We start from the raw sequence: 20,452 nt of genomic DNA, 5'->3' as shown, positions 1-20,452 counted from the left end.
CAACACATTTCACTTCAAGTGAGTTTGTGTTGGGCATAAGTTCATATGTACTAAATATATATCACTGTTACCCAAGTCCTCTGGCTCCAGTGTTTGGCATTAAAGTCACATGTGTGTTGTATACATACCCTGGTTAGCCTGCCGTAGGCTGGTAGTAGCAGTGTAGACTATCTCAGCTGTTCTCTGGATGTCAGGCACCAGCAGAGTCAAACCCTCGGGCTCCGGATCAGAGCTCTCTGTCTTCATCACACCTTTACTCTTGTCTTTCTTTGATCTGGAACACAAACACACAAATATACCTTCAACTACAACTGAATATTGGCTGCTATATGATAACCTGGATTTCAAAGCTTACCTACATGTATGCGAATGTTTGTGAAAACAAATGAAGCAGTAGTAATGCTAGTGAAGAGACACACAAAACTGAAAAAATCTCTGGTTTCACCATTTATTGTTTTGTTGACTGAAGTTGAGTTTAGAGAACTCACTGTTAAAGTTGTAACAGAGGCAGGAGAATGCAAAAAAGTTGAAATCTTATGACAAACAACAGGACAGATTTTTTTGTCAGGACATCATACAACATCCCAGATACTGTCTTCTACTACGACGTGCTACACGCACAATAAAACGAGCCACTAACACGACTAACACTGAGTGAGTGAGTTCTTTTATATGCAAATAGAAAATGTGCAGATGAACACACTTCATGCCTTCAGCTGGGCCTGGCTGTCTATCTGCTGCAGACAGACTAAGACTAAAGACAATCCTAAATGTTCAGCCTCCCTGACTGGCCGTTTGCGTATCCAGGGTCCTATCTAGAGTCACTATTTAGTTTGTCTGTTCTGGGCTACTGTAGAAACAGTGTTTCAACATGGCAGCCTCCATGTGAGAGCACCTGCTCCCACTGTAGATATAAAAGGAGAATTTTTAAATAACAAAAAAAAAGATTCTTATTTTCAGGTGATCATACATGCCTGAAAACATAGTTATGAATATTATATTCCATGTCGGCCCCAAATCTAACAGACTGGACCTTTAATGAAGAGTGAACACAGAGCTGTTCAGCTGCTCATCTAACTTGAACTATCTTCAGTTATTCCCAGTAAATAATGATTTCTGATACAGCCGGTAGGTATTCTGTGGTACAGTGCACTGGTTAATGTTGATGTCCAAATGATGGTTTATTTCTTTACAATCTATTTTTACTGATTGCCTCTGAACCTTTACAGCTCACAGATGATTCAAACCACAGAATCACTTAAAACAAACTCTTGTAGGTTTTAATTATGTGAAACTAAATTAAAAGGACACTCCGTTAACTACTTTGAGCCATCTTCACCCTTCTCATGACTTCCTGTAGTGAGAACAACCTGACCCTCTTGTCCTTTAAAAAGGAACTCTGTGACTTATTAGTGGGGTGACCGTGGTACTGAAGCAACGATGGCCATAATTAATGATGAGGGAAATGTTACATGTGCGATCTGTGTCCGATCTATGCCGTTAACGGCTTCTCTGCTGTTTGGCTTTATGTTTCGTTGCCACTTTGTGCAATAAAATTGTTGATTAATAGTGCCAAGAGAGAGCTGTGGAGTGCTGCCAGTTCTGCTGGTAAAAATAAAACACTTTAGCCAGGATACACTGCTTTTTGTCTTTTCCTGCCATAATAAAAACACACAACACGTTTCTGGACATGTGTCCCTAACAACCTCCAAAAGCAGCTTAGTGACTGAATCTCAATGCTTTCTCAGTGCCTCTGGGGGAACACACACATCATCCCCGGGTACATTTAAACAGGGCAAGATTCACAGTTCAGCAGTACCACAGAAGGAGGAGACAGAATGAGAGTTTTTTCATGAGAGACAAGGTCAAACTGCAATACTTTGATCCAAAACAGGATTAAATTAGACATTACCCCTCATCTATGAATCTGTTTTAGGACAAAAGATCATTGTAGGTATATGCCTTTAATTTGGGCTCTAAAATGTACAAGTTAATCACAATCAAGTTCTATAGATTTTCTCCATCTTACCTGAGACGATTGGTGTACGTGTCCACACATGTCTTCATCTTGGCCAGCAGCATTCCAACAGAGGTCTGCCCCTCAGAATGTTCTTCATCCTCCTCCTCCTCATCCTGCCCCAGGTCTCCAGAGAGAGGCAGAAGCAGAGGAACCAGGGCCGTGCAGGTGGAAATAGCCCTCAGCAGCTCCAGTAGTGCCCGGTATAGAGGCACATGGCGTGCCATATCCAGAACTGCAGAAAGACAAGAAGGTTACAGAGAGGACCAGGACATCTTGGGTTAACTTGGATTGTTCATGGTTTGTATTGACTTCAGTGCAGATTTTTTTTTCTGGACACACTTCATCGTGTTTTCTTGTTATGTTACATCTGCCTGACTTTTTTTACCAGCTTAAAGATTGCTATGAAGAGTGTGTCATTCTTTACGTAACAAGGGCAGAATAAATTCTGTCAGATAGTCATGTAAGACTACTGTCACACGATGGTCTTAGATCATGGCTAACTTTGACACTGAAAATTATAGATACATAAGTAGTCAATAGATTATGACCCTGTAAGGAATTCTAAGTAAGTGCATTTGCACTTACACAGTGTATATCTTCATGCTAACTGGGAGCAATGAGCTTTTTTTAAAGAGGGTATTTTCTGCCATGTTTATTAAACAAATGAGTAGAGATGCAGACAAAAAGTGGCAAGGGAGAGAGAGTGAGAGAGATGACATTCACAATACGATCTCAGCCCAACATCTCTGATCCAGAGCTGAATGAGAATGGTGTTCTACCACTGCCAACAACACAATAACTAAAACCAACTCTGTATGCTGGATGGAGAAATCATTCCATAGCTCATGAGAAGACATTACAAAAGTGTTTATCTTGTGACCTGAAGTGATGCTGTGTGGTGGATATTTGCACAGAGATTGGAAAAAGATGAAGGAAGAAAAAAAGTCTAGATTGCTTTGAGATTACACTGATTAGGGAGAGAGCACGTGTCATTAAAACATGATAGATCGTACTTTGAGGTAACAACCTTGTGAAAGGGGACATTGAAGAAGAAGACAAATTACATGCTAAGGGACAAACCTGAAGTGGGTGTAGGTTGGACTCTTTCCAAAATGGGACAGAGCAATAATGTTGGAGTGAATTAGTAATAGGGAAACTATGAAAAAGTCTACTTGAAATGAAAGAAAAGGCCATGGCAGATAATTCATCTAATAAATGGATTAGACACAGCAGGGTCATTTTCATGCAAAGGAGCAAAATGAACGTCTGGAGAAGTATGAAATGTGAAAGAAAGAATGGCAAGGACATCAAGAGATGGTGTTATGAAGAAGTGAAGAGCCTAATACTGATGGATGGATGCACAATGTGTTTGTGTCTATGACTGGAAGTCAATGATCTACCTCAGTCCTTTCTAAATTCACAAACCAAGCTTGACTGAAATAACAGGACATGAAGCTGATGAGGCCTACATTTGTAGGTGTTAAAGGTATGCCAGTTGATAATAGATGTTGTGTTACCTAGCTGGTTAAACAAAACACTGGGATGAGAAGTCAAGAGATCAAATGCAATAAGATATGTCAAATGGCAACCATGAATGTCTTTCAAAAAACTGACTGTAAACAATCCAATATTTTAAGAAATAAAGTGACAGGTTGACTAAGTAGTGAGTGAGTAAAACACTGTGGAATATCACATCCTTTGAGTAATCTTCACAAAGCTTGATGAAAGCAAGTTACTATGAGGAGGAGGCAGGATTAGTAAAAAGTGTTACTGGTTTGTGTCATTGGCAAAACCAACCAGGCCAACTGCTTGAATGTTATCCAAGACTCAGTGTTGTTTTAATTCTCAGCTGACTGATATTTTCTCAGTTGCATCAATCAGCACTTGAACAAAAGCCAAACAAACATAAGGGTCTGTACAGTAGAAACAGGCTGACCATGTCAACCGTATCATTTTCTGAGAGGGTCAGTGTGGTGTGTGGAAGTACTTGTGCATCCATGTGTTTGCCTTGAAGTGTCAGCCTCAAAATAAATAGAAGAGCTCGTGTTTGTGGCTCCCAGACTGTTTTACATTTATATTGAAATTCCAAGCTCCCTACCGTCCTCCCAGCATCTGCACAACACTGACCTCTCAGGGCTTTAATCTGCTCTCATATGCTTTTACCAGATTCTCTGAGAAACACCTACAGCATCTTGGAATCACAATCCTTTTATATACATTGATGTAATTACTTGTAAGCATTTGTGTAATTTCTTCTACTGCTCTGTGTCAACCTGTTTTCCCGTACAGATCAGACTCTACTGAAAGAACAGAACAGAAAGATCGGGGAAGCAGATACGCAACCATTTTCCCTCCAAAGGTGGAGGCTTTGATGATGGTTCCTTTTCATTTCAAGTTTACATTGAGCTTGACACATTTGTTGTATATATCTACTGGGGGTATTACCATTGCATTTGATACAGACATCCAAGGTCTCCAGAGGATGAGTTCTAATAAAAATCTGCCCTGACTAACTAACTCAGTTATCCAGTGAAACATCTGTTAGATGAAACTTTTGTACACATATTCAGTATTTCCTGGTCGATGTATCTTAATGACTTTGGTTACAAAAAAAAAAGAAGTTGATTCACACCAATGCCTCTGTTTCACATAACCCATTTCACAAATACTGTGTTAGTCCCCACAGTACTGTAAAGCTTAAAACTGTGGGGCCCAAGGAAGCTTGTTTTGCAACAACTTTTGACACTTGAGTATTGCACACTACTCTAGGGTCAAACGTTTGACATCTATGATAAAAATAAGTGTGTGTTGTTTAAATGCTGTGAAATTGGTTTCAGTTCCATAAGTCTCTGGAATACAACTCTGTGAATCAATGTTCAGCCACAGGACACGGGAAGCCCAAAGAGGTTGGACATTCATCACAGCTATGACTATCTTTGTAAGTGCTGACCTGCAGTCATCACAGTGCTACAAACAGCAAGACTCCACTCTCTGTGATTTAGGGCCTTCTGGGGGCCGTACAGAGATGGGTGCTGCCATAGACGCTCAGGCTGATTAATAGTTAACGAGGGCCTCTGGACCTGAGCAGGAGCGCCTGTGATGAGTTAGCGTGGCACAAGGAGTGCTTGAAATAAAGGTACTATTGCAGGATTCTAACATCTCTCTGTCTTCTCCTATAGCCTTACCTACACTCAAATCAATTGGCTCAGCAAAACAGTGCATTTGCATTTCAAATCACATCACCAAAAAACACACACATTGAAATATACAGATGTACGGGCTCAACCAATATTACAGTAGTGTTGTCAAAACTGTCTGTTAGGCTTATTTTAGTGCCCATCTGTATGGTGTGTTCTGGATGGGACTATTATCAAATGTTAAATGCCGGGTAGAATGGACAATGTGCTGTGAAGTTGCAACAACCTCCGCATTTGAGTGTGTGACCCTGTGCATGTGCATGTGTGTGTTCCAACAGGTGCCAGCCTGGATGGGTTAAATGCGTAGAAGTAATTTCACATTCAATGTGATTAATAAAGTTTCTAAAATTAAATTTAAAAAAATAATTAATAGCAAAACACAGAATTTACTAAAGTAGGGAAAGTTATACTGGACATGCATATTAAACATTTTAATCAAACAGCAAAGATCAATAAAATATTTGAATGTGTTGTGATATTAATGCGTCATTGTCCTTATGACTCTGATAGTGACAGTACTCACAGCTCTGAAGGTTCTTAGTCTAGTTCATGGCTTTTCTAAAATGTGCGTTATGTCTCTTTTTACAGCTCAATGTCTAATGATACATGGAGTTTATATACTTTTAGACTTTCTTGCACACGTATACAAGCACAACATCATCTCATCTCAGACACTTCATGGTCACCTAGTTCAAACCTAGAAATAACATTGATAATCAACTACAGAGAATACCGCACTGCTATCAAATGCCAAACCGAGAAATTCAAATTAACCTCCAAACCCTGTAGTCCACTCATGACTCCTACCTTACTTTACACCCAGTTTAGTGCTTTCCCTCCCTGCAGTTCCTTCTAAAGATAGGAAGATTCCTCTAATTACAGCTGACAGACTGACATTTGGTATTTTACTGGGGTTGTACGATGGGGAGGTGGAACCACACAGGGAACAGAGACAGGTGAAAAACTGAACCTGTAATTACCACAAAGGTGTTAACTATTGAAAGAAATGCCACAGCAGGGCTAAAATAGTTAGAAAATGTGAAAGCTTGTATTCATATCTATATTTAACATATATGAACATATGAACAAATAGCTACCTAGCTATTGTTACAACACTAACTTAACTAAGATGGTGAAATGGCTAAATATTATACCCGCAAAACACCGGCATGTTCACATTGTCACAGAGCATGTTAGCATGCTGACATGTCTGCCGAAGTTGAAAATGTTTCAACTTGAGGGGCTTATCTTCAACATGAACAGACACTAGAGACAAAGAACTGGAGCTTCTGATGAGTCTGAGTTCAGTCAGAGGCCACAGCTGACCACAAACACACTCCCACAGAAATGGACATTCCACAACTTTTTTTTTTTTTTTAATGATTTTTTTGGGCCTTTCTGAGTTTTATTTGATAGAGACAGCTGAAGAGTGACAGGAAATGTGGAGAGAGAGATGGGGAATGACATGCGGGAAAGAGCCACAGGTCAGATTCAAACCCTGGGCTTCCACAGCAAGGACTGAGCCTTTGAACATGGGGCGGATGCTCTACCAACAAACCCGACACCCCAACTTTCCCTTTTTTTGTTGCCAAAATGAATCATTGCCCCACATAGTTTGGTGCCCCATTAAACCAGGGTTTATTGGCGGCCAGAGCATGAAGTCAGGCTCCGTTTCATTTGGCTCAGGTATTCCTGCGCACACCGCACAGTTCTTCACTGACACCCCTGCAGCACGGTTACTTTTTTTTACAGACTTTTGACAGACCCTATTTGCAAGTCAGCTCTGCCACATGAAATGAAATGTCATTGATCTTCATAAAACCCACATGCTCCACACACCTTCTTGTTTACTGTAACTGTCAACAAATACAATATGAGAAAACATTGAACAGGTTGCCACTGAGTCTCAACTCATGGATGAATAGGAGAGTGGGTGGGTGGGCTAGTTGCTGCCACAAGGGACAAGTGTCTGTTGACTTCCCGAGGGGGGAAAGGCATTGAGCATGCGAGTCACACCGAGTGGGTGGCTAATACTCTGACTCAAGCTCATAGCTGGACAATGTCAGGTCTCCCTGGCCCCTCTAGGGCAACAGAACAAAGGAGAGAGAAGCTGAAATAGTAAGACTGTGACATCTCTCCGCCGACACACAGACTGCCTCACTGGATACTGGAGATAATGTGCAACAAAGCAAAACTGTGTGGAACAACCAGAAAAAAAGGGGCCTGAAGCTCTGTGCTGTTTAAAGGGACAGAAGGAACTGTGGTTGCATTTTTGTTCACAAAGAATCTCTTTTTATACCATACCACTCAAATAAGTTAGTTTTGAGTTGACCTACTCTGTGGATATCTTAACGGGGTTACAATAAGCAGCTAAAAATTAAGCCCCAAGAAGCCAGAATAATTGAGTTTCACTCTGAAACTGAGATTTGTTTACTGTGACCCAGAAAAGTTTGACTCGAAAGGCACTATGGGTTCTTTTACAGATTTCCATCTCATCTGATTCTCAGCAGAAACTGATCATTTTGAAACTTCAATTTGAACTATTGGAACTACTCTATTACATTAACAGGTGACTCTGATAGTTGCATATTACATGTTTTTGTGTCAAAGTGACTAATAGAGGACAATTTTTACAGATCCAGTATTGAATCAGTCTGCTGCAGCCGCAAAATGGGCCATGATGTAATCCTCATGGCCAATGCACTGAGAAAATACGTCTAATAAAAGTGCTTTCATCCATTAATAGAAACTATACAGAACTGGGAAACTTTGCAGGAGAGCTGTTGGTCCCACATTGATAGTTACTTGAAAATGCCAAAGACCAGTTTTTTAAAATCAGTATTACACCAGATTTCACTCTGATCTGTGGTCCAGAGAGGCTGCTGAGCCTGGTTACATTGGCCACTTTACCAGCTCCGGTTCAGGCATGACACTGATACTGCTCCCTGTTAGGATTCCCCACATCCAGGGCCTGAAAATCTCCTCTTCCCAGTGGTCCAAAATGTCTCTGGTACAAATAACAATTCACACAGAGCTGGGAGAAACCATAAGTAACTTGTGTGTAGATTGTGGTGCTGATTTCACAAAGCAGAGAAGCAGACAATGGAAGATGTGTGGTGGGGTAGTCAGACCACAATAAAGACCAGAGAGTGGAGCAGGCATGGTGACTTCATTCCAGATGCCACACTTGGGAAATAAATATGTAATTGCGTGCACAGACCCCCACATTTTTACACTGCCTCTCTTTGTCCTCCATTCTGAATTTCCCTGCCACCTCCTATTGTTGCCCCCTCCTCCACTGCTCCCTTCTCCGTGGTCCGCCAGAATAACAGCAGCTCATGATGGGCTCGACTGAACTCAGAGCAGAATGTGACACAGTGAGGCTGAATCTCTGAATTTTTCTCTTTTTGCTTGTGTGTGTTGTTTAGGTGCTAGCTGTGCGGGTGTGTGCTCTCCACCAGCCCCCACAGCAGTGGGAGAGGAGGAGACAACAGTAAGCGTGAGCTATGTCGTTTCCCCCTCCCTCTTCCTCCTTCTTTCATTTTCATGCTCCTTCTCCTTCATTGCCACAGCCATCAGGATACATCCTTCCTTTCTCGCCATCATTCCGCTTGGTTATGCAATGCACAGTCCTCCCATGGTGACTAACTGGTGTTGGAGACCTACCGTAACATTGCTGTCACTGGTGGTAAGTGCAGATTCATAATGCCATAGCGACTGTCTCTTGCTCCAGCTGCCTCTGCCTTTATACAGACGTCTGCACCATGGGATTTTACAGCGTTTCCTCTTCTTCTGGAATATCACCTGCCAGACTTAACTAATTCTGGGACTGCCTGTTTTTACCCAGCTTACCGGAGGCTGTGTGTCATCGAGACACTATAAGCTGATCCTACAGACATAATCATGCACATTGTAGGCATGGTTAACATGGGGCTTCGGTGATGGACAAGAGGCTTTTGTGAAAGGCACTTATTGCACTGTTCCCCAGAGAAGTCTGAAGCAAGCAGGAGGGACGCTACAGAACAAGGGGGTGTGTAGATTTTCTGATAAGCTGGAGAAGGAGGTGGAGGGGGTGTGTGGAGGAGTTTAGACAGTGACTCAAGCTAGGGAGCAGGCAGGGAGGATGAGAGGAACGGTGGGGAGGTGGGAGGGGGCAAATGGGGTTCCTCCCTAAACAGAGGGTGTTGGTGCTTTCGCAGCTTTTGTTGTTAAAAACCTACAAAGACTTGTGAGGGCAAAGGGGAAATTGGGGGTGGGGGGTTGTTGAAGCTGACAGGTGGCGCTATAGACTGGGGGAGTGGAGAAGTGACACGAGAAGGTTTTCACTGGAAGTGTAGCTGAGCATCGTGAAGCTCCATCAATTTATCTGCCGCTACACAGCCGCCACCCCCCCTTATTGCCACATGTAGCATGCCCTTAAAGCCATGGTTTCCAGTGAGGATCCAAAAAGCATGCCAGTGATGTCTTCTCCCTTAGACACCTCAGGGTAAGACACCTATTCTTTATACCATTGTTTGTCTGCTTGTGATTTTCTATACAACTATACTGCATGAAGGCATGAGAGTTGAAGGGGATGAAGATGTTTAATGAGTCCAAGCCACAACTGATCCTGTTTACTTCCTTTGCTCACTCTGAGATGGCACCATATCCAGCTCCTTATCTTTACATTCTAAGACTTCTCCATAGGAAAAGTTGAAGTTCTGCTCAGAATAACTACTGACCGCTGTAAGTTATTCTAAGGGGTTGTTAATCATTAAAGGCGTGTGAAAAGAGGGGTACAGATTTGAGGGTTCTCTAAATGGCAGCATGTTTATTTTGAAACACCACTGAGCACTGAGCATTAGTGGTGGCAACTGAACATTTTCATTGCAGATAATAGGCTGAACGGGTGCTGGTGACAAGCTTGCTGTTGTCGAGGGAGCTTGGCTTCAAACTGTGGAATGTGATAAACACTGATGTTCACAGACTAATCTCCAACTAAATAAACTAAATAGAATCAATGCATGTGAACAGTATGTTAGTTCTGAAATTCTGTTGTTGCTGTCTGTGCATGTGTGACAGCTTCTGACATGTTCTCCATTTTCTTTTATTCCAGATAAGTGTACCCCTGCCAGATTAGGTGGGCATCAGGATCATGGGTACCACAGTCATCACCCTTGAGGATGTGCAGGATCTGGAGGTCAAGGAGGAGCAAGAGGAGTCCATATTGGCCCTGTTAGGCATCATTGGCACATTCCTTAACCTCTTTGTAATTGTTTTTGTTTATATCTACACCACACTGTGAAGTGTGAGTGAAGGAAAAGGATTTCAATAAAGCTGTCAGTTAAGACTTTTAGAAGAAAGGTAGCAGTAGAGAAGGACAGGTTAATTAGGAAGTGACACATGTTGAGGAAGGAAGTCTGACATGAACCCCTTCCACAGAGAGAGAAGGAGGAGGAGGAGGATACTGTACAGGCTGGCCAAGGATGAAGACGAAGAAGCCATATTGCCGAGTCACAGCCATGAGCCAGGAAGATAACAAAGGGCTGGAAGACATAGCAGCAACAGGGCTATACTGCACAAGGACCTCAGTGAGGAGAGCCAGATGGACACTCCTAGCAAGCCAGGAAAAAAAATAAACTTCCCCCTGATCTTATTTTCTTGGGACTGTTGAAACAAGATCGTCTTGTGAACACTGATGCTTTTCCTACTATTTTTATATCATTTTTAAGTTGGTGGGACTGGAATTGTTACTTGTCAGGAATGGATTGTAAGCAACATGATTAATAGCATAAAAAGAACTATGCTGGGAAGCTGCTTTGGAGACTCTTTTGGCCACCATGTTCAATTAGTCTTCAGGGCCAAAAGAGTTCAGAGAGTTCAGAAACATGGCTCTGAATAAGCTCTGTTGTACTGTTGTCCCCTAGAATACCTGCAGTCTGAAAAATAACTTTTTTACTGCAAAAACATCTGTATAACATCTAGTATATATTATTATATATATATATATATATATATATATATATATATATATATATATAATATATATATAGATATATATATATATAAATGATAGTATGTATATATGTATATATGTGTATATGTATATGTATATGTATGTATATGTATGTATGTATGTATGTATGTATGTATGTATGTATGTATGTATGTATGTATGTGTGTGTGTGTGTGTGTGTAAAATGTGTCAAATTAAAGCAACATTATGTAGCCATTTTTGGGGATTTAGTGCCCCTGGTTACAGAATGTAATAGCACTGCCATAAATATAACAGCTATATGCCATGATCTGCCTCTGCTCAGCCCAGTTACATTGCCTGTTCACCTGGCTCTGGTCTTGCTGCCCAATCCCTTCCTGTCAGTATTTCCCCTGGCCTGGGCCTGAAAACCTCTTCTTCCCAATGGCCTATGTATCATGACTGCAGTACAAACATTGACACTCTCCCAATGCTTACAGACTTGACAGCAAGGCTAACTAAGTGACCTTTACTGTGAGCTATAGCTGCTGATAGTGAATGTCCATCAGGAAACTCGTGGCGGAGCAGCCGGATGACGTCAAAGGGAAACCCAGAAAACATTTTCTCTATAAAATGTGATCCAGTGTCACTAAAATCAGAGAAATAGTTGGTGGTGTGTGACTTAGTGCTGTAAAGTGTTTCGTAATTCTCAATGGAAAGTGAGCCCAAGGTTACACGGCACATAAACGGGCTCTCAGGAGCAGAGTGGGAATGATGGAGGCACTATTATCGATTACAGTGTAGCATCAAAAGGATTTGAAATCCTGATTCTTATTTTATAGTACAAAAGTTACATAATGTTGCTTTAAAGAGGGGAAATCAACGTGTAATTGAACAATGTAGCTGAATTCCATGTAAGATGAGGAGGAGGGCTGAAAGATGATCTTGAGTTATTTGTTCAGGTTGATTTCAAGGTAGTGTCAGCAATGCTTTTTCTGTATTAAAACGTTTTTTTTTATAGATATTTCAATAACATCTAGATGTATTGTGCAAAAAGGGACATTTGAACAATAAACATTAGAGATAAAAATAACCTCAAGCCCTATCTGTTAGAAACTCCAAGGATGGTATATGAATGGATAACAGAGAAAGTGGGAGATCCATCATAGTGGTTATTCAATTAAGTATTCAGATGTAACGTATATGATTTCATGAAACTGGGATTGAAATAGGACTCAAAAGGGCATCATTGTGGTTGCATGTTCTTAATTACAAGGAAATAGTTCCCCTCTGCTGAACTAAGTTTTATTTAGCATGAGCCTTATAGACCAAAGACTGTTCTTTTTGCCTAAAAACATGGCTTCCATCCCATACACATGTTTGAGAGCATAAGCCATATAGATGATCTAAGAACCATGACACCTGCAAATACAATGACGATCACTGTTGGTGGCAGCCCACCTCTCATCCCTGACCCCCATCCACTCCGAACTGCATATTTATCTACCAACATCAACTGTTTACAGGAAAGCCAGTGAAATGAAGCCAACACAGAAATGCTGCAGTTTCTCTAATGGCCACTTGAGGCTGGCTACAAAATAAGTCAATCTCCATGAGCCCAGATATATAAAAAGATCTAACTCACCTGTTCCCTCAGGCACACATTCATTGTTAGAGAAAACACACACTTCTGTTAAAATGGTCTCTACTGTTTCTGAAGTGATGAATCAACCACCCACCAACAGGCCAGTCATTTTCAGATTATCCTTCAACATCATATCGCACACCCAATCAACAGAAGTGATGGATCAAAATAACTTGCGGTGTAGAATGGAAGGGATGCAATTAAATATAACACCAAGACAAGAAATCCTACACCAGACCTGGAAACCATTTAGTGTCAAACAAATCATGAAAGAATTCTATTCTTCAATTAAGATAAATTAGTTTTGTGGTGACATTCAAAGGTATTACCTCCCACTAATGGCTAAGCTACCTGTGATGGAGTGCCAGGCAATGGCAAGGAAACTGTAATGTATCCCAAAAGGTTTTGCCAAGACACCCATGATTAGTGTGGGGCAATGTGCAAGGCTGATTGGACTGAAAAGCTCTGAGACAGAAATGGAGGACTACGTGGTGGTGGGAAAGGTAAGACCAAGGGGCAAGTAAAAGGTGGTCAGTCTAGAGAAAAGAAGCTCCACTCGGAGAAAATTTATTTCTCCGAGGGAGGCAAGGTGATTTTGGTTGTAGTGTATTTACTTCCATTTTTAAAGAACAAGTGTTTGATCCCCCACACATATAGTACAGGTTAACAGTGGACACACTTTCTCTTTCACTTCTTTTTTCTTTAATTTTGTTCGCTGAAGACATGAAAACTATGAAATAACACATGGATTTATATGGTAAACAAAAGAAAATGTGTTTTGTATTTCAGATTCCTCAAACTAGCCACCTGTTTATTTGATGACAGCTTTGCACACTCTTGACATTCTCTCAAGCAGACTCATAAGTCATCAACTTGAATCACAAGGAGTCTTGAGAGTTCCGATATATGCTGAGCTGCTGAGTTGGTTTCTTTTCATTTACTCTGTGGACCAAGTGATCCCACACCACCTCAGCTGGGTTTAGGTCAGGTGACTGTGGAGAGCAGGTCATCTGATGCAGTGGTCCATCACCTTCCTTCTTTGTCAAACAGCCTTTACATAGCCTGGAGGTGTGTTTTGGGTCATTGTCATGTTAAGAAACAAATGATGGTCCCACTAAGCTCAAAGCAGAGAGGATGACGGGTCAGAAAGATTGATGGGTGTGCCATTAAATCTGAATAAATCACCAACACTGTTACGAGCAAGGCACTCCCACACCATCATATCTCGTCCACCAGGCTTCATGGTGGGAACCACACATGCAGATACCATCCGTTTATCTTCTCCATGTCTCACAAAGACAAAGCAGTTGGAAACAAAAATATCAAGGTAACATAGATCTCCACTGGTCTCATGTCCATTTCTTTGTGTTTCTTCTCTCTTCTTGTTGGTCTCCCTAGACGTGGTTTCTTTGCAGCAATTCAACAATGCAGGCCTGCTTCACACAGTCTCCTTCAAACAGTTGATGATGTGATTTTTGAGGCTGGTAATTATAATAAACTGAGAGCCAGTTTCTTCAGTATTTGATGATTTTTGCAACTGCACTCGAAGACATATTCAAAGTTCCTGAAATTTTCCAGATTGACTGGCCTTTGTGTCTTAAAGCAATGAAGGACTGTTTCTCTTTACTTAGTAAAGCAATTTTTTTGCCATAATATGGAATACTACAGAAGTTGAATAGGGCTATTTACTGTACGCCAACATTACTGATGGTCTCAAAGTGTCATGTCATCCAGGACTATCAGTCTCTCTGACTAGACATGCATGCAACAAATGTAGGTGATCAGCAATACATAAATTAAGCATCATCTTCCCTGACGCCATTCCATATTTGCTGGGCTTCGTAATAAATAAAGCATAGACAACATCTGTTTACCTACTACCAACTTGTCAGACTTGAGAGAAGCAGGGGGGCACTCAGGTCCCTTCGTTTTTCATTACAGTCAGTTCTTCTTGACAAACTGACAGCTTAGAGCTCCTGGGCAACCAGCTCTCATAAAGAAGGAGGTACGAGAGCCCCCCTCATTTGCTCCATGTCTTGATGACATGAATTATGTATGTACAATAGCTTGTTTAGGGCTGTAGCAATACACTAATCTCACGATACGATACATGATATTCAGCCAACGATATGATTCGATACTCTGACTGGACAGAGAGTCTACAGCTTGCAAATCCTGCACTCTGTTCTACACCGCCTGCTGTTTCTCTGTTGTCCCTCCCCCCAAGACCCCAGAGTCCTTTGACTGGCTAGAATACATCATAGATACTGTCCACTGATTGGTTAAAAATGAAACTAGTCTGCCTAGTAACGTTTGTCCATTGGTCGACTGCGTATGGAATCTGTCAAACATCTATATTTCCATTGGGCTTTTACGTGGTGGAATAGAATAACAAGGGTCAAGAGTCAGGCAGACACAAACATCTCCGTCTTCAGCGGAATCTCAGGAAAATGATGCAAAACACCCCATCTCTCTATTATAAACCGTTTCAGAGATATTCACAAATATGTAAAACTTTACACTTTTTGGGCGGTTCTGCCCAATCCGTCCACAGAGGGTGAAACCCAAAGTGGTGGGAGCACTTCTGCATTTATGCATGGTGCTGGGTTTATGTTCACCGCTATTCTCTTGAATCTCCTCACTCTGACTGCGTGAACAGGAAGAGAAAGACATCTGCGTCTGTGTAAAGAAAGTATCTAGACGGGTAACTTGCTAGAAATGCTCTACAGCGAGACTAGTGTCTGGCTGACCTAATCGCTCTTCCTGAGCCAACGGGGGAAATAGGCAGCAAGCAGAGTGCAGGCGTAACACAGGGGATTTGAATGGGACTTAATGTATCGATACTCGCGGCTGAAAACTGATACTTTCTGGGGAAACAAAATATCGATATATAACGCAAGATCGATAACATTGCTCAGCCTTAAGCTTGTTATACCATATAATATCATTTGTTATTCAATTGAGTGGTAATGCGTCATCATTAAGGCTATGCTTCAACAACGGGCTATAAACTTCATATTGCACACACACAGTAAGTGTGTCAGAGGCATTTACCAGATAATGAAGAGCAACTACAACACTCAAAATGCTTTTTATCAGCTGTTATTTAATAATGAGACCAGGGTGCATTAGCACACACCAGCATGCACACAGAGAGACTCCTGTGAATGTAAAACACCCGAGCTGCATAAGACACAAAGGTGACACACATCCAGTTGTTACTGGCTCTGGGCTGATTAGCACCAGTACACAGTGGTAATGAATGATCCTCTTTACAGTCCTATTCAAACTCAAACTGAGCCTGATCAAACAAAATTTTATCTGCTGGGAATACCGTGACTGGTTCACTGGCTATTGACTACATTAGGAATTCACGCCCGACTACCTCATGAAGCAGATTGAAAGAATGCCAACAGTGTGCAAACATACATATTTCACTTTGTTTACCACATGATCCCATAAAACCAAAAACAAACACACAAAAAAACAAAAAGAACACTGACCAAAAATACAGTTGGTTGGTGAATTAGCTAATTTGTTCACCTCATATGTTCATATGACTTAATTACCTGTGTTGGCTGTAGGTTGCTAAATGTTTGGACAGTCTGCTTATGTTTCCACCATTAATGAGCTTTGTCCTCATCGACTCTAATGAAGTAACTAGACTTTTGTTGTCGTTTATGTCTCTGCTCTGTCATAATGAGAAAAGAGAGAAAGGGAGAGCTGAGGTGTGAGCTGAGCTGACCCCTCAACCTCGACCTCGACCTCTCTCTAATGATCAGAGGGTCACTGATTCAACTCCCTGCTCAGTGGTTTTGGGCATGATATTTAAACTCACATAGCTCTCGATGGCTCGATGACTGTGTGAGTGTGTGGGTGAGCTTAGTATCATCATGAGCACTTTGGATAGGAGGCGCTGTATCACTCCTGATAAGTAGTTTGCATCTTACATGACAGGCCCAGCCATCAAGTGTATGATTGTGTGTGCGTGCGTGCGTGCGTGCGAATAAGTGAATGTGTTCTAAGTGTCCATTTATACACCTCAGATTTTTAAATAAAATATTGTCCTGACGCCACTGGAAGCAAATTGCAATAGCGAGAATGAGAAAGTTGGCAGAAATGAAACGGAAACCTGGTCACTCATTGGTTATCCAATGCAGTACATCCAAGGAAACGGGTAACCCACCTTGTAGTAGCTATGTGATCACTATCTTCTGTGATCACTTAGCCACAATACTCTCTCTTTTACTTGTGTATCATAGCATTCATTTGTAAAAACAGGGAGCATACCTGAGTCGTTGCGTAGGTAAGAGGACATGGCAGGGATAAGGCAGGACTGGCTAAGGAGCTCCTGCAGCACTGCTGGAAGTGCTGAGCTATTGTGAGCTCTGCTGTCTGCTGAAGAGGCATCAGTACTGTGGCAACTGCTGGAGCCTGCTGGGTTGATGTAGCTTGCCAAGACCTGGTGGACAAAAGAGTTTAGATGTGTTGTAAGATAATTCACTTGCGTAAATAGACAAAAATAAGTACACACTTTACATGACCTGCTCTGGAACAGCGCTAAACTGAGACAATCTGTCCTTGACCATCCTCACCATAATACACACAAACCAAAAACTCCAAAGTTAATCTAAATTTTGTGGAGGATAAAACTGGCTTGCATCGCCATTTTCAAAAGGTCCCATGACTTCTTACCTCAGAACATCTGAAAGCAGACGGGTTTCTATGGATACCAGTCCCATGAAGTTTTGGGTTGGTTAAAAATCATGGAGTTTTTTGCATGTAGAATAAATGTGTTATTTGCACCTTGTGTATTTAAACACTAAATAGTATCAAATGTCATATTGGATCTGTGTATGTAAGGATCCCTGTTGTATTCATGTGTAGTGATGTCGGTCCCCATAGTAGCAGTTTCACTGTACTGTAGTGAGACCTCTAGGATAATCACATTCTCATGAACACATTACAACATAGGGCATACAGAGGATGTGTGGCGTTTCTATGTATGTTAACAATACCCTTGTTGTTAATATACATAGGAAATGTTTGTAAGCAATTCCTACGAGAGAGAGCTTGCCGTCCAATTACTGCAAACTCCAAACCACAGCATGATTTTTAGGCTGTTCCTGAAGGTCTTTATGTCTTAAGGTAAGATTTTTGGGGCGAAACCCAAAATGACTGCAACAAGTAAAGAGACCTTAATTGAGCAGAGGATACTTGAATCATGATTGAAGCCCTCATATACTCTAAACTTTCTAAATTGGAATAGGCACCTATCAAAAACACAACGTTTATCACAGATTTTGGACTAGAACATTTTCAGGTTCCCAGCTTTAAGATGATGTATACCGCTTCTATGTTGACCTGTGATGCCCCCCTAAAGATCCCCCTACGTCTCGGTCTATGGTGGGGAGGGGTGAAGTGGATGAGGTTTTTAAGTTCTGAAACAACTAGATTTCTAAAATCTGTTAATGAAAATTGATGCAACATTGTTGGGTAGATTTACCTGTAGCAGACAGGTAACGTGTTCCTCCTCTAGCCGTTGTTTAGTAAGGGCCTGCTCCACGTCCCAGCCTGAAGCAGTAGATCCAGTGCCAAAACCAGTTCCTTTAGCCCAGTAAAGCTGCTGCTCCTCACTGGTCCCCCCACCATGACAACTAGATATCTGTGGCTGTCAAGACAACGTCCATGATTAGACTGTACATGTGAACATTTAATAATATTTCATTCAGTGACCACTTCATGAAGCATCCCTTTTATGTTTTCAGAAAAAGTAGATATCACTGTATTAAATGGTAATTGTGTAATTTGCGAAGACTGAATTTGAAAACCAATGTCGTTTACATCAAGAGTGATGTATTCTGTCCTCTGTCTGTCCCAACATTCCAAAACTCTTTATTTGTGCCATTTCCAGCATCAGTATACTTAGGCATCTCCATGGTTGTAATTTGTAATGTTTCCTAACCTGCTTGGTTGGTGGCTTTTCACAGGTCAAAACTGTCATTGACAATGGCTGAAAATGAGCTGTGCATAGTTTAAACCTCTCAGAATGTTTGAATAAGTGTAAAAGTTTAAAAGAAGTGTAAAAGAAATAAGCCAATATTGTGAATAATCATGTAGTGACCTCTGAGATTTGTTATGTGAGCCCTGGGAGCAGTCCCAGTTTACGGGTCGGGAACTACTACAACTGTGCAATCTGTAAAAATCTAAACACTGAATTGACTCATGTTGTTTAGGCTTTTAATTCCGAAAGTAAATCTTCTCAGTCTGTTTAATAGGCAGGACAGTCAAGGGCAATTCAAGAGTCCATTTCTATTCACGATAATCCTGTCCCATTGCTTCTCACCCTGAAGGTGTCAATAATACAAAGGACATGTCTGACACTTGCAAAAGCGCCATTTGCCTCTTATTATTCAGGCCAAACAATTAAACTAGTTGTCTTGAGCTCACTGGGAGATATGCAAGAGACCTCGAGTAAAGGCCAGCACGCACAGATCCATTAATAATGTCAATGACTTTTTCCCTCTCGCTTAAAAGCAGTGACATTTTGTAGAGGACCATGTCATTGTGTGTGTGTGTGTGTGTGTGTGTGTGTTTGTTTGTTTGTTGTGGGCCATACCTCAGACACATTGGTGCTGGAGTTGGGATTCGGGTTGCGGGGGGCGTGGTGGCTGAGAGCTGACAGACAGGCCAGGATGAGGTGGATGGCACCGATCTCCAGAGCCATGCGGCGGAGCAGCACACCATCGTCAGTGGTCAGAGGAGTGCTGCTGAACAACGCTCGCAGGACGTGGAACGGCAGCGTGGGCAACACGTTGGCTGACGGAGACTGCAGGATGTGACCTATGAGGAGGACGAGCAGACAATGAGATGAGAGGACAGAGCTTTTTGTTCATGTTTGGCTGTCAAAGGGATTTATTCATCAATATCAAAGTCGGGGAGAGGCACTATCTAGATTTTCTACAATATAATAAAGACACCTCGTTTTTTTTTTTTCATCTTAAAATCTGACAAAACATTTAATAAATGAAATATGAGCAGCAAGTGTTCCTGTTTTTACACCATCATTTTAAGAAAGGACTGTTTTACATTAAGGAAACGGCCATTTGGTGATTAATGACAGATATTTCATTCCACATGTGGCTCTGCAGCAGCAGTCTGACAATGCTGCACGACCCGTACTGCTACACAAGAGGTGCAGAGTTACTCAAACATCAATCAGTGACCAAGCCTCTCACTTCAGGGAGCTGGAAAGCAAACTTGAAAACTACACTCTAGACATCTCACCAAGATAATGAGACAGTCATAAAGTTGAAATATGAAAAGATCATTTTAATATTCAAGACAATAGAGTTAAATAAAAAACAACAACAAAGGATCAACAATTTTAGATAACAGTTAGCTGTCAAGGTTTTGAGACTTAACTACACGCATCAGTGCCATTCACATGTGTTCTAATGACCGTTACAATAATGTTACGTTCATCATACAGTCATCCTCAAATTATATTTCTACAACCATGTACTGCATACTCCTGAATATGATTTGATGATAATAAACCATTTTTACATTTGGGATTTAATGTCATGAACTTGCTACCAACCTCATTTGTTTCAAAGCTTTCTGAATACCTTTCT

The 20,452-nt window shown here is 41.4% G+C and overlaps 1 protein-coding gene across 7 annotated transcripts in view; it reads right to left on the bottom strand.

Annotated features, from left to right (window-relative positions):
• birc6 (baculoviral IAP repeat containing 6) overlaps nucleotides 1-20,452 on the bottom strand; it is an 84,225-nt gene that overhangs the window by 15,055 nt on the left and 48,718 nt on the right. For all 7 annotated transcript variants that reach the window (XM_027279496.1, XM_027279511.1, XM_027279506.1 and 4 more), the window contains exons 62-66: nucleotides 19,435-19,658; nucleotides 18,322-18,486; nucleotides 17,106-17,277; nucleotides 2,030-2,252; nucleotides 129-274 (exon numbers count right to left, since the gene is read on the bottom strand). In XM_027279496.1, the coding sequence (XP_027135297.1) occupies nucleotides 129-274; nucleotides 2,030-2,252; nucleotides 17,106-17,277; nucleotides 18,322-18,486; nucleotides 19,435-19,658 (930 nt within the window). The remainder of the gene's footprint in view (nucleotides 1-128; nucleotides 275-2,029; nucleotides 2,253-17,105; nucleotides 17,278-18,321; nucleotides 18,487-19,434; nucleotides 19,659-20,452) is intronic.

This window comes from Larimichthys crocea, chromosome I (genome assembly GCF_000972845.2).
Source record: "Larimichthys crocea isolate SSNF chromosome I, L_crocea_2.0, whole genome shotgun sequence".
Classification (NCBI taxonomy): domain Eukaryota; kingdom Metazoa; phylum Chordata; class Actinopteri; family Sciaenidae; genus Larimichthys; species Larimichthys crocea.
Note: the sequence above shows the minus strand (reverse complement) of the source record. Positions and strands in the feature narration are given on the sequence as shown.